The following is a 21,615-nucleotide window of genomic DNA, read 5'->3' as shown; positions in this document are numbered from 1 at the left end:
TCCAATGAAGAGGTTTTTAAGGGGGTAGTAGGGTGTATCTGCAGAGCAGGGGGCCACCCTCTCGAGACCATGTTTCTAGGACCACACAGATAGGACCACACTTCGAGGACCCCTGGTGTGCCAAAGGACCTCACAGCATTTCTCGCCATGATAGACGACAGTCACAACAGCCAAATTTTATCTAATGAAAGCTGCTGTAAAACCAACTCTGGGCTTGTTTGCTGATTTGTTAAATTGAGTCATAGCACGATTTTGGCAGCTCAGCTTATCACAGCTGATAATTAACTATAGAAGCATATTAATACTTGTACATGCTGATAATGTTGCAGGTATTTGAACTGGTCCCAGTAGAGAGCCGAAGTGGATTAATGCTGGATTCCTCTTAGAGCTGCTGTTGTCTGTCATAGTTTATTAAGAACCTTTATGGACCTCAGTCATCAGTTATTCCGCCTGTGATGAGTCCAAATGTCTGCTTAAAAAAAGGTTAAACAGTGAAAGTACATTTTCCTTCAGAGTAGTTAATCTTTTTGTTACGACATTGTTTTGTAATGTTGAGACGTTTAGTTTATCCTTTGTCCAGTTCTAGGATCAGGTCTATTTAAGGTTGATTAATGTTTGATCTAATAAAGGTTCTGTCTTTCCTTATTTGTCTCAGAGACCATCCAGCATCATGAGATGCTTTAATGCAGACTCTTTCATTTTCAGTGAGCTCCTAACATTTTGCCACATTGAACAGGAATGAGGAATTTCAAACTGAATTAATCTTTTTATAGTCAAATTTAATAAATGAAGTTTGAGATACAGGAATTCCTTCCTGCCAACAGCCATCACCTTAAAAAACAAATTTGACTGACTGAATGATTGTTGTTGTTGTTGTATAGAATATATATGTTATATTGATTAAAAAAATAAAAAAAAAGTGAGCTTTTACAAGATTGAATTTCCCTTCTGGGATAAATAAAGTATTTTTTCTTTTTCTTTTTTTTTCATTCATATCATCTCAGGTAGACGTTGGAAAAGTGGGTTTTCTGAAGGTTTGTGAAGATGGAGTTATCTGTTTTTGCAAATGAGCTCGTCAAATATTAAGAGAGATAATTGATTTCTAAAAAAATACAGGCCTTCAAATAAGTTTTTTCTTTTTAAATTATTATTTATTCATTTATTTATTTATTCCGTATTGCTAAGCTTGTTCAACACTCCAGTCCGGTAGGTGGCGGTAATGCGCCTAAATGCTGGATGCCAACCGCCAAACAGATCGATAGAAGAAGGCTGGAACTTTGTTGGTGACCCGGCATCTGCATCATCACGTCGGTGGGCCGCATGACAGAAAAACACACATATTCTTAGCCACCGTATCTTCACAACATCACGCCAGCAAAATGCCCAGGAAGGGGAAAGAAGAAGCGGAGTGGGTGGACGACGAGGTCGCCCCGGCAGCCGGTGAGACAACGTTCATGTAATATGGGAAGCTAGCTAGCAGCTAGCTAAGTAGCATTCCAGCTAACCAACAGCCCACATGAGGTGTCAGCCCTCTGCTGGACATAGTCCCTTTAAACTGCGCGCTGGCAACAGCCGGTTCCATAAATGACTCTTTCGTGAATGTTTATCTTCCTCTGAGGAGTTAGCATCTACGATATGTTCCCTAAAGGCGTCCGTCACGGCCAAAGCTTGTTTTAGAGCCAGCTGCTGTGTAGCTCACATGTTGTAATGATGTCGTCAACATTGGCCAGGAGTCAACAAGATGTGAACCAGGAGGAGGTGACTGAGGTGAACATCAGCAAAGTAAAATAATCAGCTGATCTGCCTGTGACACCAGTGAAGCGGCATCAAGATCACGTGTTTGGGTTTGATGGTAGGACACATACACCAGGCACCAGGCTCTACTGTTTAGACTTTCTATATGAAACTCAATGGTGCCTCTGAGGTCAAGGATCTTTTAAGGTGTCACCATCCCAGCTGCTCTAAAAGCGTTCTCCATACAGCTGGATGGGAAATGAAAAGTAAAGTGTGTCATAATGCCTTTGCTGTTTCTACTGTAGTAGAATATTGTTCCACAGTTCTACAGTTTCATTTAGCTTTCATCCAAAGCGACGTCCATCTGAGAGCAGGTCCAACACAAGCAAGGATCTCGTCAGGAGGAAACAACCTGGATGAGTGCCATAGGTCTAGTTCGGGTGTGGTAGGGCGTTGATGCCAACAGCAGGCTGTAAAGAGGTGATAGGAATTTTGTTTGTTTGTTTGTTTTCAGTCTGTCAAGTGCAGAGGTGTTCAGTGAAGAGCTGCTCTTTAGTCTGACAGGGAGTCAGCAGATGGAACAGAGTTTGGTAACTCGTTCCACCACCGGGGAACCACAGAGGAGGAGAGTCCAGTTACCGACCTCATCCCTGTTGTGGTGGTTGGATCAGGAGGCTTTTGTTGGTCGAGTGTAGTCAGTGTAGACCTGAATGAGAGAGGTCAGGTAGGAGGGAGCTGCTCTCATTGTGGTTTTGTAAGCAAGTGACAGGGTTTTGAATTTGATGCGGGCAGCAGCTGGAGGCCAGTGAAGCGATCTGAACAGTGACATGTGCTGCTTGTGGCTGGTTGAACACCAGACGTGCTGCTGCGTTCTGGATCATCTGCAGAGGTTTGACCGTGGACGCTGGGAGGCCTGCCAGTGTCAGCATGTATTAATATTATATCAAAGATGATTTTAAGGAATAAACATCGATTGATTGGAAAATGACGTAATGACTTCAAAAACATTTTTAAAATCAAAAGTACTGTTTACTTTCTGTTTGAAACTCAAATGCTGCCTCTGAGGGTCTTTTCAGGTGACACCATCCCTGCTGCTCTGAAAGTGAATGATGTTTTTGTGGGCTGCAGGTGTCTCAGTGGTTAGCACCGTGGCCTCGCAGCTAGAAGGTCACCGGTTCACGTCCCGGTGAGGACACCAGGGATCTTTCTGCATGGAGTCTCCATGTTCTCCCCGTGCAGCGTGGGTTCTCTCCGGGTTCTCCGGCTTCCTCCCACAGTCCAGAAACATGCTGAGGTTAATTGGTGATTGTAAATTGTCCGTAGGTGTGAATGTGAGTGTGCTTGGTTGTCTGTCTCTAAGTGTAGCCCTGTGATAGACTGGTTACCTGTCCAGGTGAACCTGCCTTCACCCTGAGTCAGCTGGGATAGACTCCGCCCCCCACCACCCTAGTGAGGATTAAGGTGGAGAGATGATGGATGGATGTTTCTGCAAAGGGTGTATGCGACACCAGTCTTGGATGTTCTTTAAAAGAATTTAAATGGTCTCATTACTTCCTGTTCCCTTTTGAAAGGCTGTTGTGTTCATGAGGAGCTCTGCAGCATTACAACCTACGGATGTCTCTGCTCTCAAATCAGAGCTGACAGATCACACTTCAGCTTCCTAATGCAGAACCACAGATTTGACATGACAGTCATTGTCCTAATGATGTTAGACAGATTGGTACATGTGAACCCTGATGCCTGCTGATGTCTTTTGTGAAATTAAACATCTGCTGTCTTCCAGCAGAAAAAACTGTCAAAAAAGGGAAGAAAGATAAAAAGGGCAAAAAGAGTGTGAGTACTTCTTCACATACTTGTTTCACATTAAAATACCTTTTTTATCTTTGTGGTACAGTGCTAATGGTTGGATTTGTTGTGTAAATGTTTTCTTCCAGTTCTTTGAAGAGCTTGCCACAGACAGCAAACCTGAGAAGGTGGATGAGGTCGCTGTGACACACTCACAAGGAAAACAGGTAATCGTTTCTTTAACTTCCAAAGGTAACTGATGGTCCACCACTGAATGTGACCATGTGTACAGTTTATTAGATCAGCAGAGATAACGAGCACAGAAAACCTTTACACGAGTAAGATATCAGGAAGTTGTGAAAAACGTCCCCCTGAAGTTCTCCCAACCCAGATGTCTAATATTAGAATATAAATATTTAAGTTAAATTTAGAATTACATTCTAAAAACTAGCAAACTAAAATGGATAAATAAAATAATTATTTGTTTTCCAAAGCCACAAGAAGTCGCAGCAGAGGTATGAAAGAGCCACATGCGGGTTGCCCACCCCTGTTATAGCCTCTCTATACCCCTGTTATAGCCTGTTATAGCCTCTATATACCCCTGTTATAGCCTGTTATAGCCTGTTTTAGCCTCTATATACCCCTGTTATGGCCTGTTATAGCCTGTTATAGCCTCTATATACCCCTGTTATAACCTATTTATACCCCTGTTATAACCTATTTATACCCCTGTTATAACCTATATATACCCCTGCTATAGCCTATGTACCCCTGTTATAGCCTCTATATACCCCTGTATTAGCGTGTTATAGCCTATGTATATATATATATATATATATACCCCTGTATTAGCCCGTTGCTGCATTAGCCTGTTTAAACTCCAGAATGTACGTTTGAAACTGCTTTTTTTATTTATTTTTTTAGCCTCAGAAGAAAAAAAAAGACCGGAGGAAAGGAAAAGATGCAGATGCGGATGAGGATGACGATGAAGATGTCATGCTGAAGCTGAAGAAGCTCTCGGTGCAAGCAGACGACGATGACGATGACGAGCCAGGTAAGATGCCTCTCGTTCTTATTATCAGATCCTTCTTATCCTCACCTGTGCAATCATGACCCACTGTACATGCCTTTTGTTTCCACAGTTGTCGCCCCCAGTAAAGGAAACAAGAAAAAGGTTTGTCCTGAGTCTGGTTCTACAAACTGTACGCTCCTGATTCCTCACATGTTGACAGCATAAAGCATCTCTGGTGTCATTCAGGGGGGGAACATCTTTGCTGCTCTCAGCCAAAGCCAGAGCGATGAGGGTGAGGACGACGACCTGGATGAAGATGAGAAGCCTGGAAAAAAGGTACAGTGGTCTTATTTCACTTGGCCCTTTAGCCTTTATTGAACAGTGACTTGGAGAGAGAGAGACGTGTTCAGGGTCTGAACATGGTTCTCCTGCTCATCCTGCTGAGCTGCCGGGGCGCCACGTCTCAAAGGTTAATAGTCCTTTTAACACGGGGGTGGACAGGATTTGCTTTCTATATCCAAGTTTATGCATTTGTCATTGGAAATCAATTAACAAACCAAAACAAAGGTATAAAGATGCCCTCACAGGTCACTAGTTCTGCTGTAATAAGGGATGTACTGAAAGCTAAGTCCGATCTATGGAGTCTACACTTGCCAGAATCCAGAAGGAGCTGCTGCTGAAAGTTCCTGATGATACAGGACACCTTCAGAGGTTCTGTGGAGTCCACGCCTCAGCAGGTGGCATGATGGGTACCTACATGTTACTAGGCTGCTGGTTTTAATGCTGTAACTGGTCAATTTGTGGAAGATCCAGTGGGCGTGTTTTGTGCCTTTCACTTTGGATTTTAATGTAAAGGATCTGCTGGGGTTTTAAACTAAATTAGGAAAAGGATTGTACTGGAGTCAATAGAAACGGAATACAGAAATGTTCAACTCATCTTTATTTATATATGTCAAGTTGTCAGCATGTCATCACATATAAGGGTCCTTCACCTTGTAAGGTCACAACATTATAGAGAGAAACCCAACAAAACCGTTGACTCCATTTGAGCAAATGGAGCAAACTCCCTTTCAACAGAACAAATGGCCAGCTAATACTAATATTAATACAAGCACACCATCAACTATGTTGCTGGTAAATTAAACATGTGGACCCTTCCTTCAGTTTTCCCAATACTAATAAATTTGGCATTAAAAACAAGATTGTTGTACGTGGAGCTTCCACACACAAGAGGCTAGTGATAAAGCATCCTACGTTAAATTTACTGCTGGGATTAGTGTCTACTGTATAAACCTACGAGGTGTGCCAGAAAGGTTCCAGGACTGGTGTCACTAAAAATATATTTCAAACCTAAACTATGAGTGTTCCTCTTCGAAGTAATCCCAGCATGTCTACAAAGAGATCCTGCAGTGTTTGCTTCGTTCAGAAGAGGCAGAGTTGTGGCAGGACCAGTGGTGGCTGCTTCACCGTGACAACCTGCTCACAGTGCCCTGAGCATCACAGCTCCTGGCTGAGAAGAACATCTCCGTGCTGGAGCAACCTCCCTACTCACCCCACCTGGCTCTGTGGGGTTGGTTCCTCTTCCCCAAGCTCAAGGGGGTCATCAAGGAGACCCGTTTAGAAGACGTGGACGACATCAAGATGGCTGTGAGGACGGAGCTGAGAGGATCCAGAAGAATCCTTCCAGGAGTGCATGGTGGCGTGAAGAGAAGGCTGGAGGAGTGACTCCAGGGGAATTACTGGGAAGGGGAACACTGGTAGTTTGTAGTTTGGATTGGAAATATATCTTTTGTGGCACCAGTCCTGAGATTTTCTGACACACCTCGTACGTTCTCCTGAAGTTCTGGCCATTTCTGTATCAGTGCGTCTTTAAAACAGGAGGTTCAGAAGGACATAAAAAAGCTCAATTAAAGTGCCAGGAGATGTCCTTTTCTTTCCCATGTATTTTGGGCATTTTATTTCCTCTATTTCATTCTCTCCTGGGACACAGATGAGTGCTAAAGAACTTTCTTCTCATGTCAGACTCGCGTCTCCCTGTGTCCTCTACCGGCACCTACAGGTCCTTTTCATAACTGAGTTTCAGTGTTATGGCCTCTTACAAGCTTTACTCGTAGTAATTTTTTTAATGGAATCTTCAGACAGGTTCTGATGAGGACGATGAGGGAGAGAAGGATGCCGGTAAAGAGAAAACCACGAAGAAGGCTGAAGCCAAGTCCAGGGTAAGCGCTGTTTAAACTCTTTATGAATGTGAGTTTTACTGAGCAGACACACGCAGATAAATCACCATTTAACATTAACTGTTTGCCCCCAAGAGTCATTCTAAATTATACAACGTGTGCACAGATTCAGATTTTCACAATGCTGCTCTCAGAAGATCCTCAGTAGTTGCTGTACGTTTCAGGTGTCATAATTTGACGAGAATTCTGGCACCTGAAGAAGATGGTTGACAGAATAGCTCTAACTCTGGGTCTGTAGCTCCAGAACATAATCTGACTGTTCATTCAGAATTAAGGCGTGTGTGGGCAGCGAGCAAAAGCTATGACAACGGAGCTCTGAAATCCTGACATGTATTACAGTCTATTTTTAAATCTTTGTATTCAGCTGTAACCTGACAAGTGCAGATGGAAGAAAGGGAAGATAAATGATTTACATATGTACCTATGAATGTTAAGTCTTTCTCATCAGTATTTATAGACTGTACTAATATAACGTGTAAACATTCTAACATGAAATGCTGTCAGAACACATTAAAAAACTAACTCCTGCTATTGAACTCTGTCCATGCAGAAAAGTAAACCTGCTGAGGTGTCACGCAGCGCGGAGGAGGACAGCGATGGAGGTGACATGATGATGGTATGTTTGTCTCTTTCTTTTCAATTCAATTCAAAAAACTTTGTCCCCTGTGGGCAATTTAAGATTAAATTGTTGGAAACTAATTTCAAAAGCAATTCAGTTCTCTGCTTTTGGTCCTTGTAATTATTTGCCTCTTTCTCCGGCCGTAACCTTTAGAGTGCTGAGGACGCCATCGCAGAACAGAACAAGCAGCAGGAGGATGACCCGTACGCTAATCTTAGCAAAAAAGACAAAAAGAAGAAGAAAAAACAGGTAATTGCTACGTACAATATCCATCCATCCTTCCATTATCTCTACACCTTAATTCTCACGGGGGGATGGAGTCTATCACACTTTTCAAATGAGGGGCTGGAACAGAGGATTACAACTGAATTTTTGGCCATTTTTAGAGCCTTGTCAGAAGACAAATAAAGACAGTACACCAGATCTGATTACGTTTGTGGATTCTACAGGAGAAGTTGGCCCAAGATTAACAATTTCAAAGCTCCATGTGCCAGACTGTACAAGTTATTAGTGTCAGAAGATGGTCTGAGAGGCTGTAATTTTAAAACTTATCAAAGATGGAGAACTAATATTTGGGATTTCTCTGTGATGTAGGCATTGGAGCACCTTGGACTTTTTTTTATTTTTTTATAGAGGAATCTGAAAGGGAGAACTGGGGACATTCTCGGAAATTAGTTAATTTCATTTGGAATGACTCGTTATAGAATAAACTGGCTGAACAAGACTGGTTGTAACCCTATGACAGTACCACTTACTTTTAAATGCATTAAAAAAAACACACACATTTGCAAATCTTGCAGGATCTTAAACCCACCTTCAGGGCACCATAGTACGCCACAGCACCGGTGATGTCTTTACTCTTTTCCGGTGCTGTTATCTTGTGCTGCTCTGTTTCCATCTCTCTCTGCTGTGTGTCCTCACAGATGGAGTACGAGCGTCTGGTGGCCAGTGTGCGCGCTCAGAACGCTCTGGAGGGAGATTTCTCCATCTCCCAGGCTGAGATGTCGTCCAGACAGGCCATGCTGGAGAATGCCTCTGACATCAAGGTGACTATGTTCTTCTCAGTAAATCTCATGACGTGTTCTTAAACTACCGCCTGTTCTCCTGAAACACATGGAAGTGTGTTTACTTTCCTAATTGATTTCAGTTTCTAAATGACCGCTCACTCAGATAATATTCTGTATTCTCTGTTACTGAAAGCCTGCATTGTGTCTCGTAGCTGGAGAGGTTCAGCATATCTGCTCATGGCAAGGAGCTTTTTGTCAACGCTGACCTGCTGATTGTGGCGGGAAGGAGATACGGCTTGGTTGGACCAAATGGGTAAATGTGTTGCTGTTGTTCTTCTTTTCTTTTTTTGTAGTTATAATTAAGGAAAGAGTAGTAACATTACTCTGATGTACAAATGTAGGGATCGACTGATTATTGGCCCGGCCCATTATTGATGCCTTTATTTAGCATTTTAAGATGATTAAGAGGATTTTTGTTGGCCGATTATTGCAAAATACATCAAATACGCTCCTTTGGCTCAGCTCTCTCTGTGCAGTCACTCAATCAATCAATCAAAGTTTATTTATCTTGCCCTTTACAACAGCCCAAAGGGTGACCAAAGTACTTCACAGTAAAAAAAAAACAAGAGAATAACTTGATAAATATTAAAATAATTTAAAACAGAGGCAGCAGTAAAATAAACAATAAAAACAAACAGCAATAAAACAACAGTAAAATATAAAAGTTTGTACATAAAAACTGAAACAAAACGTCACCACACAGCTGTCTGATTAAACATATTCTACTTACATGAGCTGCACCTGTATACAGTACAGGCATGCAGATACATCAGCCTGTTCAAAACAATGTAAAAGAAGGTTTTTTGATATGACTCATAGTTCTGGAGCTCTGACTGTTTGTTCAAGAGGCTCATTCTTCGTCTGCCCGTGTGCCCCAGTAACTCAGGTGATTGGCTGATTGAAACTGGACAAGTAAAAGCTCAGATATGTTAAAAGGTGCTAATCAGGGTTCATAAAACATGCTGGCTTTTCAAAATAAAACATATAAATTATACCTCATGTATAATTATAGCCAGACATAAAAACCAGCAGAAACTGCGTTCGCACACTCAGAATTTCTTCAGACATTTTCTGGTGAACAGTTAAGGTGTTAGATGCTGGTACATGTATCTGTTGGTTGTTTAGTAATAACGTTGTTCATTTATTGTATTGTTATTTCTGCACATTTGTTCCAAATATTTTATTTCTCATTGTGAGGGATCTGTTCTGATCTAAACGTCTGTTTTTACATCCCGTTGACTCTCTTTTGTGTGAATCAATCTGAATTCACCTCCAACTGTGCACTCTGCATGACTGATACCTTCTGTGAGAGGCTGCATACAAATGACAATCAACACATGAAATGATTTACAGACATTTAGCTTATATTCATATACTATATATTGCTTTGATGTCCTGATATTAACTGAGTTCTCTTGTGTCATCCTCCAGCAAAGGAAAGACCACGTTACTGAAACACATCGCCAACAGAGCGCTCAGCATTCCCCCCAACATCGATGTGCTGCTGTGTGAACAGGGTGGGTGATCTGCCACAGCATACACTCTGTCGTTTTTCTGTCTGTTTTCATGCTGTTATAACCCACCTACTCCGTCATGTCCTTGCGTTCCTCTTAGAGGTGGTAGCCGATGACACGCCGGCAGTGCAGGCGGTGCTGAAGGCAGACACCCGCCGCCTAAAGCTCCTGGAGGAGGAGAAGCAGCTCCAGGCTCGTCTGGAGAAGGGAGAGGATGCTGTGGCTGAGAGGTTGGAGAAGGTGCGTCTGTAGTGATCTACAGCCAGATACAGCTTGGTTAACCAGCAGAGTGGAATAGCAGCAACCTTTATTAAGTCAGGACCAATGCTGTTACATATATGGTTTTTATATTTATGGCAGAAAGTCTGACCATCTCACAGCGAAAGAGAAAGAGAATTAGTCCAGTCTAGAAGTTATAAATGATGAACTAGTTCCTCAGCATCTCTCTAAGACAGGATGCTCCTGATTTTATATTATGTAGATGAAAGAAGGCTGTCCTACAGACTTGCTTTATGTTGAAAGATGTCCTGGTAATAACTCCAAAGAGTTACTCTCGCCATCCAGAGCAGCTATCTGGTTCCATTGTGTGTTTCTGAGGTGTTTAGGGCCAAATACAAGAACCTCAGTTTGTCTGGATTTAAATGAAGGAGATTCCAGGTCATCCAGGCCTTTATGTCCTCCAGACATGTTGGAGTCTGACCAGCTGATTGGTTTCATTTGGCTTCATATATAATATAACTGGGTGTCGTCTGCATAACAGTGAAAATTTCTGCAGTGCTTCCTGATAATACTGCCTAAAGGGAGCATGTACAAGGTAAATGATATAGGTCCTAACACAGAGCCCTGTGGAACTCCATAACTAACTCTACTGCAGGTGGAAGAATCATCATTAACATGAACAAACTGGAGTCTGTCTGATAAATATGATTTAAACCAGTTTAGTGCAGTTCCTTTAAGCCCGGTTAAACATTCCAGTGTCTGTAATCAGATGCTGTGATCCACTGGACCAGATGCAGCACTGAGATCCAGCAGAACCAGGATAGAAACTAGTCCACCGTCTGAGGCTATAAGGAGATCATTAGTGATCTTCACCAGTGCTGTCTCTGGACTATGATTCTTCTAAATCCTGACTGAAACTCTTCAGACAAACCATTTATATGCAGATAATCCCATAATTGGCAGCAACAACTTTTTCAAGAACTTCAGAAATCAAAGGGAGGTTGGCTCTGGGCCTATAGTTTGCTAGAACACCTGGATCCAGAGTAGGCTTATTGAGTAGTGGTTTGATTACAGCTACTTTAAAAGCCTGTAGCCTGCAGTGTTAGTTAAAGGAAAGGTCTGGTTGGGATGAGGTCTAACAAAGATGCTGCTGCTTCAGGTGAAACATCTATATCACTACATCAGTGCTTCTCCTACACTACAGGTCTATGAAGAGCTGAGGGCGATTGGAGCTGCAGCAGCTGAGGCCAAGGCCAGAAGGATCCTGGCTGGTCTGTCATTTACCCCAGAAATGCAGAACAGACCCACCAAGAGGTTCTCTGGAGGATGGAGGATGAGAGTTTCCCTGGCAAGGTACACAATCAGACATACCTGTACACCACGGTTCCTGGGTGGGATAGGCCCAACATGAACCTGTCAGATGTTCTGTTTCACCCACAGAGCCCTGTTCATGGAACCCACTCTGCTGATGCTGGACGAACCCACCAACCACTTGGACCTGAACGCTGTCATCTGGCTGAACAAGTATGAAGCATGGCTTTAATGAAACGTGTTCTCCTGAATCAGACCACAGATTGTTTATTAGTGGTGGTTTTTGACTGGGATTAGGAATGGAAAGGATTATTGATTAGGTCAGTTGGTGTGTTGATGGGGGAAGTTATCTACTCAGGGTTACACACGACTGCTGGCTGAAGGTCTGCGTCCATCAAAGTGGAAACGGTCGGCTTTTTACTTGACTTTAGATTCAAGGCCGCCTAGTTTAAATCCTTAAAGGTGTTCCAAAACAAAATTTGATTTATTTGGTCGTTTTATGTGAATAAATCTCAACTAAGAAAACTGTTTGTACTTTATAGATGGTCATTTGTTTCCTCTGTCAGTGACCTGGTTAGGCAGCAGTTTGGGTTGAGACAATGGGACATTAAAGACAACAGCAGAACAGCAAACTTTTTTCAGTGGAGAAAGATTTCTGGCAAATTCTTGTGTTTTGAGTTTTTCAGATCCTTGTGTGTTGGGATCTGAATCAGAAAGCACACTTTGGGTAGGATGGGTTTAAAAACAGGAAAAACCTAAATCACATCAACGTTTGGTTATTTCTAGTCTGTCACTGATTGACTTTTACCTGTTATCAAAGCAGCTGCAGCATTTATAAATGGTTTGATAAATCATGAATTGTGTTATGTGAGTGTTCATAAATGTTGTGTTTGTCACCCACAGCTACCTTCAAGGCTGGAAGAAGACGCTCCTCATCGTTTCTCACGACCAGAGTTTCCTGGATGATGTGTGTACGGATATCATCCACTTAGACAACCAGAAGCTCTACTACTACAGGGGCAACTACTGTAAGTGTTCATCTGACTTGTAAAATAGACCGTTCACAGTTTTTCAATAGGAAAATGTCTTCCTCACCTCTCTGTTTGCTTTACAGTTTCCTTACATATGTTTGTAGTTTGCTTGAAAAAGGAAATAAATTAACTCTGAATAATTGTTGCAGTGATATATGTAAAAATTAGGGTGTTTTAGCAAGTTAGCTTGACATGTGGGAAAATCTGGCAGGTCTGGGTTAGCGTTGGAGCAACAGGGAGTGAGACATACAGCTGAAATCTCTCAGTGGAAATCCTGGTTTACGTTTCTTTTTCTGCATTTCTTCAAGTGACCTTCAAGAAGATGTACGTGCAGAAGCAGAAAGAGCTGCAGAAACAGTACGACAAGCAGGAGAAGAAGCTCAAAGAGCTGAAGGCTGGTGGCAAGTCCACCAAACAGGCTGTGAGTACGGTCGCCCCTCCATCGTTCAGGTTTATACAGCTGAAAGAGTCAAGGAACTTTTATTGTCATCAGTTCTGGTGCTTCATGTTTGGGTAGACTTAACAGTTCTTCACTCTCCTGTAACTGATGGTCTTGAAACATGCCTCTATGTTGTTGTGTCTTCAGAACATACACAACATTAAACTCTGGATTAAATCTAAGCTACACTAACATCTAAGCTAACAGTTTTATCCACTAGTTCTTCAGCTGACAGCAGATTGGTTGAAATGTTTCCTCTCAGGAGAAGCAGACGAAGGAGGCCCTGACCAGGAAGCAGCAGAAAGGCAAGAAGAAGGGAGGCCAGGAGGAGGAGAGCCAGGACGCCACGGAGCTGCTGAAGCGGCCTAAAGAGTACACCGTCAAGTTCACCTTCCCCAACCCACCCCCGCTCTCCCCCCCTATACTGGGGCTGCACAGTGAGTACATCTGTAGAGGCTGCAGGGCTTCAGTTTGCTCATGTTCATCCTGAAGTGTGCAGGAAATGTTTCACCAGCACAGATGCCACATGACTGAAGTCAACATCTCTGCATGAATCCATGGGAAACATTATTGGAACAAATGTTAATGAACTAAGTTTGCATCCACCGTGCATAAAATGGCAGTCCTGAGTTTCCAGTGACTCCCACATCTCTTGATTTTCTATGACTGAATCACTGAAAGACGTGTTTTTGTCACAAAAACGTGTGACATGTCATGATGAGGTCAAACTGAAGTGGACCAACTAATAATGCTTCCTTTGTGTTGCTTTAAAAAAATGAATAAGAAATCACAGTGGTAGTGGACATTTCAAAACTCTGTTATTGATTATTACTGATTTCAGTTCCATCCACTTGCTTTAGTGTGTGATTTGAATTTGTGTCTGTCTGAAACATTGACGCTTGATATTTTCCTGTACAGGTGTTGACTTTGGCTACGACGGCCAGAAACCCCTTTTCAAAAACGTGGACTTTGGCATCGACATGGACTCCAGAAGTAAGTATGGAGCTGCTGTGATGACTGTAGGATGAAAACATTGATATCTGCCCAACAGAAATTGTTTTCCATGTTTGTGTTGGTGGAAGATTAGAAAGGAGGAAAACGGGGCTGCATCACCACACTGTGGGAGCACCTGAGGGAACTGCAAATGATTCAGTTTTAGCTTCCACAGCCCGTCTGAGCCAGGGTTTATACCATCATGTCAACCCTTTTACCAGTTACTGCCGTCTTTCTTGTGGTGATGCTTCTCCACATGCTTCCAATGTTGTTATTACACTAGTAATGACAACATTTTGAAAGTGAAATAAAAACTGAAAGTGAAAAATGGCAAGAAAAATGTTTTTCAGGAACATCATGATGTAACTGTGAAACTGACCGTTAACCTTTTGCATATAAAATTCTGACATGAAAACATCTTAAATTCTAAAGTTCAACTTCATATCTTCTCATCATCATGTTCTGCAAAACACTTTTCTGGCCGTTGCTCAGTGCCGAGACACAGAACAGGAGATCACATCTGGTAGGGTTAGGAGTCAGTAATCCTGGGTCCCTACCTTGAAACTGTTCAGACTGTACAGGTCTTTGCAGATCTTTTCATCCACATTTTCCAACCTGTACCTTCTCTGCAGCAGTGTTTACTGTCCTGGTTATAGCATACCAGAACCAGCTTTACTGGCCGACCATGTGAACATATATAACTGTTTTGTAAAGTCTGAGGTGTTGTGTCTGTTTCTCTAACACGACTTCTGTCTGACTTCCTCTAGTTTGCATCGTTGGACCCAATGGTGTTGGAAAGAGTACCCTGCTGCTGCTGCTGACTGGGAAACTAAATCCTGTAAGAGTGCACACATGCAACTGTAATTATAATTGTATCTAAATATATATACGAGTACACTGGTTACTTAATTGGATCTTTCCTTTTTAGACAAAAGGGGAGATGAGGAAGAATCATCGCCTGGTGAGTAATTCACTGTGAACGATTGACTCTTAAATCTTAAATCCTGCCAGAGTATGTACACTTATGAGCACAGCTGTACATCTGTTGGTTCTAAGGGGGTCAAGTTAGTTTATGTTTGACTGGTTTTGTTCAATGGGTATGTTACATGAACAATATCAGTTTCAGTGTTATTTTAATATAATCAGGAAAGGGGCATGGTAACAGTCAAACGGTCCAATAAATATACTGCAGTGTTGATATAAGAACACTGTGGATATATGAGAAATATAAATAATATCATTACATAATTATAAATAATAAAGAATGATAATGTGATAGTAATATATAATAATACAGAAGCAGGCCTGTGGAAGGTGTGACAGCTGACACGTAGCTCCCGTTGATGATGGTTCTGTGGCTCCAGAGTCGGTTTGCCTGAAGAAAAGCTTGAACTTGGACTGTGCTCTGTGTCCCTACAGAAAGTGGGTTTCTTCAACCAGCAGTACGCCGACCAGCTGAACATGGAGGAGACGGCCACAGAGTACCTGATGAGGAACTTCAACCTTCCCTACCAGGACGGCAGGAAGTGTCTGGGACGCTTCGGCCTGGAGAGCCACGCCCACACCATTCAGATCTCCAAACTCTCTGGTATAAACACGAACCGACTGAGGAACATTTACTGTCATGAAACAAACATTTTCTAACAGTTTGTCTGGATTTTGTCTCCAACAGGTGGTCAGAAGGCCAGAGTGGTGTTTGCTGAACTGGCCTGTCGTCAGCCTGACGTACTGATTCTGGTAAGGACCGTTCAGCCCACAATCCTTCCTGTTGATGAATGGATTCCATCACTAAGGATTTTGTATTTCTCTGTCACAGGATGAACCCACCAACAATTTGGACATCGAGTCTATTGACGCCTTATCAGAGGCCATAAATGAATACAAAGGAGGTAAGAAGGAAGACTATTTGTTGTGTATTTTGTCCGTCCGTCTGTTGGCGAGGAATTAATCCACAAATGTCTGTGATTCTTCAGCTGATGGAGCTGTTAGGAGATGCTCCACAAGCACTCGACAGATTACAATACAAAGTACTGGTGTTAGTAACAGGTGCACTCACCTGTTTTAAAGTTTAATTTCTACCTCAAACTGCTTCAGTGTTCCATTAGACTTGGTTCTGTTGGCATGAGGTCTGGTTCTGAAGTATTGTCAGCAGTCAGTAGACATTGAGTGCTGTTGTCTGTAGGTCCAAGACTTCAGTTAATGACAGCAAAGGAGTGTCCCCTGGACCGCACCGAATATTCTGATTTTCATCATTAACTGGGCCTGAATATCCAGAGAGCAGAAAGTGCTATTGGGACCAGAACCACTAGTTATTATAACAACTTTTAACAATGATTAACAACAGATGAGCCTTCCAGCATCAAGCCCTCCTTGTATCTCGACCTCCGTCTTGACAATCCGACATAAAAGGCTTTACATTTAGTGTCGGATTATCAAATCATGGCTGTATTTAAAGCTTTACAACACCGATAAATCAGCTGAGTCTGTATCATCGTATTAACACTGTGTCCCTTGTCCTGCAGCTGTGATCATCGTGAGTCATGACGCTCGGCTCATCACAGAGACTCAGTGCCAGCTCTGGGTCGTAGAGGACTGTACGGTCAACCAGATCGACGGAGACTTTGACGACTACAAGCGGGAGGTGCTGGAGGCTCTGGGAGAGACCATGGTCAACAAAGTCAACCCCTGATCACAGAGTCGCTCTGACGGCACGTCGCTGTGTCTGTACATGAAATGCTAGCTGCGCTACCTGTGGGCTGTCTGGCAGGTCTCGGCGTTAACACTCAGAATAATACGGGTGAACAGGTGGCGGAGTGTTAATGTTTCCACAACTCTCTAGAAATACAGTCAGATGAAATGTCTTGAAATGATCATCTACTAATGCTACACAAGGAAATAAATGCATCTTTCATCATGTGGTTTTTATTGAGCATTTTTCATCTGCATACATGTATAATATGAAAACACAGAACGACACAAATGTACAGCAAAACGAAGAACTCCTGACCAGCGGTTTAGTTCTTGTTACTTTAAGAATGCCTTGTATGTCGTCCTAACTTTAGAAACTTCATTCTCATCAGGTGTAATCTCCCCGTACCATTTATACCAGGCGTCACCAGTGGTTAGGCATGGGGAAGGTGGTGTGGACCCCACGGCATCATGGGAGTTAGAGTAGTTCTCTCCTAAAAACTCCACATATGGAATCTGAAAAGGAAGTAAGCCTGACAGAGGGCAGATCGTGGCGTTAGTTGTAGTTTCATCCCTAAAGTTTGGCAGAAATGTTATTCTTTACATCTTATAAAGCCCTTAGAAGTATACTTAAAATATTAGGGAACAAAAGAGTTTAATGGGGCTGAGCAGGTTTGGCTTTGTGCTACCTACCGTGGTCTCGTGCTGTGTTGATGGCCTCGTTTAGCTTCTTGTGCTGTTTCATACACACACCTGAAGACAGAACCAGTACAGTGTGAGTCACCTGTAAGTCAACAGGAAGACAGATGTGCACTCATAAAGGTGCTTACTCACCGGTTCTAGTGGGATCAAACACCATTCCAGTGTGGGGACTGATGAACTGCTGCAGGAGCTTTATGTTCTGCAAGAAACATGAGGGTTAGCAGCAGACCACGAGAGGAGATAAAGCTGTCGATACACAAGATATTAATTACCCTAAAGACCGATAAATAACTGCAAATACATCTACCATGATAGAGGTCATTATCAGCGCCTAGGTTTTCTTGGTAAACCCCTTAAACAAGCATCCCATAACTGACAGTAACTGCTGTAACAGCCATTCGGTCCAGAGGGCTGTACTGGGAAGCTGGTTTGACGTAGCCAGACCTAGAAGACCAACTGTGCGCTGCCTACTAGGTGGTTGATATTGGTGTCAGTTAATGTATTTTACCACTGAGCGCATTCTCAATGCAGCCCAAGACTTTTAAACAAGGTGCTCAAGAAGTAGATGTTGGTCTGACAGAATACTTGGAAATCACTTTAGTTTTTGACCAAATCAAAGTGAAATTAAAGACTGAAAATTCCTTGTAATAGATGCCAACAGACTAATCAAATGTCTAATCTGTGTTCTATTAGTACAAGCAGAGTAAAGCAGACTTGGCAATAAATCAGGACAAAACGTATAAAACAACATGATGCATACAGTTTGTGCTACTGTAACAGCACAGCTCAACATCTGTATCGCTCACAGAGAAATAAAACTGGTGAACAGGGAGACGCTTCTTATGCCGATTTAAATCCAAAACTCTGAACATAACCTGCTCCGCAACAACTTATCTGTGCAATATAAGTTGTTACGGCGATCTAGCAGGTTAAAACAGAGTGTTATAGATGTATTTATTTATATATGTCAGAGGGTCAGTGAAAAAAAAATCTGATTCATTCATTTAAATTAACATGATACATAAAAATATAGAAATATTTGTATTGTCTGGTTTTAAACAATGATCACATTGGTCGAATAGACTACCGATTTTAAGAGTGTGCGACTTGAAATTGCACCTGCTCACATACGCGCCAGTGTATGATGATCATCAGGCTGTTTTTGTGCCTCTCCAGCTGCCTCAGCCATAGCAATGGAAAGTCATACATGTTCAGCTTGACTGGCTGGCTGATTTTCACTTCTTCATATATAAAGCCAATGCCTTGTCCAGGTGGTTTGTACGCCACAGAATGGAGCCAATTTAAAGGGTCATGACATAATGAAACTAGTTTGTTGTCATAGTTGGACTTTTCTCTAATATTTACCTTTGTTATAGTCACCCCTGATGAGGGGGCAGGTGAGCTAGGAATGGCCTCATGTTGGGGTCAATCAGTGCAAAAATAGCTCTGCTGGAGGTCAACGGACACTTTTTCAAAAATACAGTATCATGGCCAGCAGGGGCAACTATACCCCTCTACTGACCTCAAGTTGTAAAATATTTGGATCATTTTAAGACAGAAAATTACTTGCTGACAACTCAGCCACTGGAAACCTAACAAGGGGCCTCAGCTATTTTAAAAGTTGAATGTTTCTGTCATTTTCCAAGCAAAAATAGTGAAAAATGAGATGACATGTTGCTATTAGTCAGAGTATATTGATGTAAACTAAATATTTTTAGATCAATAAAACACTACATGGCTCTGCAATGTGGTAACACAACACTTATTTCACAGGCTAAACAATAATTTCAGATTTTGTGATGAAGAGTACTTCCATAGACAAATGAAACTTGTCTATTTGATGTGCTGGGTTGGATTTAGCTTGTGCAGACCTTGATGGCAATGCACTACAATGCAGTGTAAATCAGTAGCACGTGTGAGTGTAAGACGCTAACCCACCTGATAGTGGATCACAACGTTTGAATCCCGACAGATCGGACAGGGATTTCCACATATCTTGTCTCCTCTCTGCAGAACAGAAACATCGTCGTGGTTATTTTAGATAACTGGGTTCATGTTGGTGATAGCTTGTGGAATAAAATAGAAATCTTACAATGCAGGTCTTGCGTGTCTTCTGTGGGGGGATGCCTCCTTTGTGGTTCCTCCTGTACCCTGCCCACACCGGATTGCTCCCATACTTCTCAATGTACTCTGTCAGGTCAGAATCAGAAACAGACTCAGCTTTAATGGCAAAGAATGTACACAACATACAAGGAATTTGGTTTCGGCAGTTGGTGTCACCCTGGGAATGAGCAGGAATAACTGAAATATGAAAATAAGAAATAAAGTAAATATAGAAAGGTAAAATAATAATAATAATAAATAAAATAAGATAAATATATACAGAAATGTATGCATTTGACCAGGAAAAAATATAAGTACATTGGTATAAAATAAGCAGTGCAAATGCCTTAGATTACCTTCACTCTCCAGGTAATCCCAGGGTCTGTCCATGTACCGGGATCGGGTCTCTGCAGCCTGAGCAGCAGCCTCATCCTGCAGGGACGCTCCCTCGCAGAAAGAGCGACTTGGATGTTTAAAAAGTGAAGTGCATGTCCTCACAGGCAGCAGCCGTTGACAGACCTGAATGCAAAGAAAAAAATCCCCTGACTGCCACCGCTGTCACAGCATCTCCTTCATAGCTGTCCCCTGCTGCCACTGTACAACTTTAGCGTACACAACACCACGGTGCTAACGTTGCTCTTAGCTACAGCTAACTAGCTAAGAGCAACGTTAGCACTCGGGTACATAACACCGCAATGCTAACGTTGCTCTTAGCTACAGCTAACTAGCTAAGAGTAACGTTAGCACTAGGGTACATAACCCCACAGTACTGACGTTGCTCTTAGCTACAGCTAATTAGCTAAGTGGCTAACGCACCGTATAGGAACAAGCACGCTTTCACATCTACCCTCTCGTTAACTCGTCACAGTTAAGTTAACGGGCTGGGCATATTAACAGTATATTTAAAAAAAATATTACCTGATACTGACGAAAAGCATGTGAAGTAGAAGGCGACAGACGGCACAAAGGCTTCACGATGAGCCGGATAGAGGCAGCCATTTTTGGGTGCCTGTAAGGTTGTAGGTGAAAGGTCAAAGATCAAGCGATATCCTAACTGTATGAATCATTAAATTTTGTATAAAACCCAATCAACATCAAATCATTCACACTCTGTTGAACACCACAACCTGACATTTTTATTTTAGTCTGCTAAGTGTGGACGGTTGTTAAAATGCAGGCTTGTTCCTTCCTGCCACATGTGACAGATAAACCAGTAGCCATTTTGAAGAAAAATTGGAAACTAAATTTATATATTAAAGAAGTACTCCAGTCCGGCTGGGTCATCATAATGTGCTTCTGCCTATAAGGACCTCCTTAATGGTGCAAAAACAAAGCACTTTAAAGGTGAATACAGGCAGTTATATGGAATAACTTGTTCCAAATTAGGAGCTACGCCATTATGCCTTTGACTGCACAGTGAAGGTCGGTTGTCCACCATTTTGTTTCAGTGAAACCAGGGAAAAAACATCGCCTCTGACGTAAAAAGCGTCACGGGGTATAAAACCTAAGTCCCTCCTCTTGGAGCTCATTCCTGGATTTGGTGAAAGGTAAGTGAAGTCAGAAAAAATAGCTGGGCTTACTTTCAACGTATTGTCTGTTTTTTCCTTTTAAAATGCGAAATGCTCCACTGAAATCATTCAAAGACTTTAGTTTAGATGAAGTAAGGGAGCAACAGCAGACAGTAGAAATTAAATGTTTGCCTTTTGTGTGTTTTCCAGGTATGAATTTGCATTGCTGAAGACTGAACCGTCGAGGACTTCGAACAACTCTACCCAAATTCATATTTTTTCTTCAAGTAATGGACATTTGATTACTATTTTTGCCTCCAGTTTGATCCTGAAGGAAAAGCTAGCATTTAGCTATCACAGCCCCACCCACAAGAAGTATTTCAGTTGATATTAAAACCATGAAGGTTGACGACATAAACTTGATGAAATAAGAGATATAAGTGCCTGAAAAGCACACTATAATATACTCGAGACGCTGAGGACCTATAGTGTCAATAGTAAGTTGATTTTGAAGTATAATTGAATCGAGATTCATAAATTGAATATAGTCGCAGATAATAGGCTAGCTAGTTGTTGCTGGCTAGCAGCCACCGTGAGTTAGCGTAATTTTTGGACAACAGTTCGAAAGTAGCCAGTGCTATATAGTATGAGCT

The 21,615-nt window shown here is 42.1% G+C and overlaps 3 protein-coding genes across 4 annotated transcripts in view; 2 read left to right on the top strand and 1 right to left on the bottom strand.

The window, feature by feature from the left end:
- Positions 1-1,266: 1,266 nt before the first annotated feature.
- Positions 1,267-16,875, top strand: abcf1 (ATP-binding cassette, sub-family F (GCN20), member 1). Its single transcript, XM_008280966.1, has 25 exons — positions 1,267-1,440; positions 3,521-3,567; positions 3,669-3,746; positions 4,444-4,573; positions 4,662-4,693; positions 4,778-4,867; positions 6,670-6,750; positions 7,319-7,384; positions 7,541-7,636; positions 8,311-8,433; positions 8,607-8,707; positions 9,886-9,971; positions 10,069-10,208; positions 11,392-11,540; positions 11,628-11,711; positions 12,402-12,526; positions 12,838-12,950; positions 13,231-13,405; positions 13,887-13,961; positions 14,729-14,799; positions 14,890-14,922; positions 15,381-15,549; positions 15,634-15,698; positions 15,778-15,850; positions 16,484-16,875. Exons 1-25 carry the CDS (start codon positions 1,380-1,382, stop codon positions 16,648-16,650), a joined length of 2,430 nt encoding a protein of 809 aa, XP_008279188.1. The 5' UTR covers positions 1,267-1,379; the 3' UTR covers positions 16,651-16,875.
- Positions 16,868-21,615, bottom strand: part of mrps18b (mitochondrial ribosomal protein S18B) — a 16,874-nt gene continuing 12,126 nt past the window's right edge. The window contains exons 4-10 of the mRNA XM_008281006.1: positions 20,373-20,457; positions 19,811-19,973; positions 19,444-19,541; positions 19,290-19,358; positions 17,484-17,550; positions 17,343-17,402; positions 16,868-17,182 (exon numbers count right to left, since the gene is read on the bottom strand). Coding sequence (XP_008279228.1) covers positions 16,986-17,182; positions 17,343-17,402; positions 17,484-17,550; positions 19,290-19,358; positions 19,444-19,541; positions 19,811-19,973; positions 20,373-20,453 — 735 coding nt within the window. The 5' untranslated portion in view covers positions 20,454-20,457 and the 3' untranslated portion in view covers positions 16,868-16,985. The remainder of the gene's footprint in view (positions 17,183-17,342; positions 17,403-17,483; positions 17,551-19,289; positions 19,359-19,443; positions 19,542-19,810; positions 19,974-20,372; positions 20,458-21,615) is intronic.
- ppp1r10 (protein phosphatase 1, regulatory subunit 10) overlaps positions 20,963-21,615 on the top strand; it is a 9,970-nt gene continuing 9,317 nt past the window's right edge. The window contains exons 1-2 of one of the 2 annotated variants that reach the window (XM_008280985.1): positions 20,963-21,001; positions 21,173-21,459. The gene's annotated coding sequence lies outside the window, so the exon portion shown is untranslated. The remainder of the gene's footprint in view (positions 21,002-21,172; positions 21,460-21,615) is intronic. The other variant, XM_008280993.1, reaches the window with a different exon arrangement.

Source organism: Stegastes partitus, unplaced genomic scaffold (genome assembly GCF_000690725.1).
Source record: "Stegastes partitus isolate 25-593 unplaced genomic scaffold, Stegastes_partitus-1.0.2 Scaffold6, whole genome shotgun sequence".
Taxonomy (NCBI): domain Eukaryota; kingdom Metazoa; phylum Chordata; class Actinopteri; family Pomacentridae; genus Stegastes; species Stegastes partitus.
The sequence above is the reverse complement of the archived record's forward strand: the minus strand, read 5'-3'. Positions and strand labels throughout refer to the sequence as shown.

Excerpts from the sequence above, each read along its gene's own strand:
- abcf1 (XM_008280966.1), top strand. The coding sequence starts at position 1,380 with ATGCCCAGGAAGGGGAAAGAAGAAGCGGAGTGGGTGGACGACGAGGTC. Across the intron at positions 4,574-4,661 it reads CGATGACGATGACGAGCCAG|TTGTCGCCCCCAGTAAAGGA; the intron begins GTAAGATGCCTC and ends TTGTTTCCACAG. Across the intron at positions 6,751-7,318 it reads AGGCTGAAGCCAAGTCCAGG|AAAAGTAAACCTGCTGAGGT; the intron begins GTAAGCGCTGTT and ends CTGTCCATGCAG.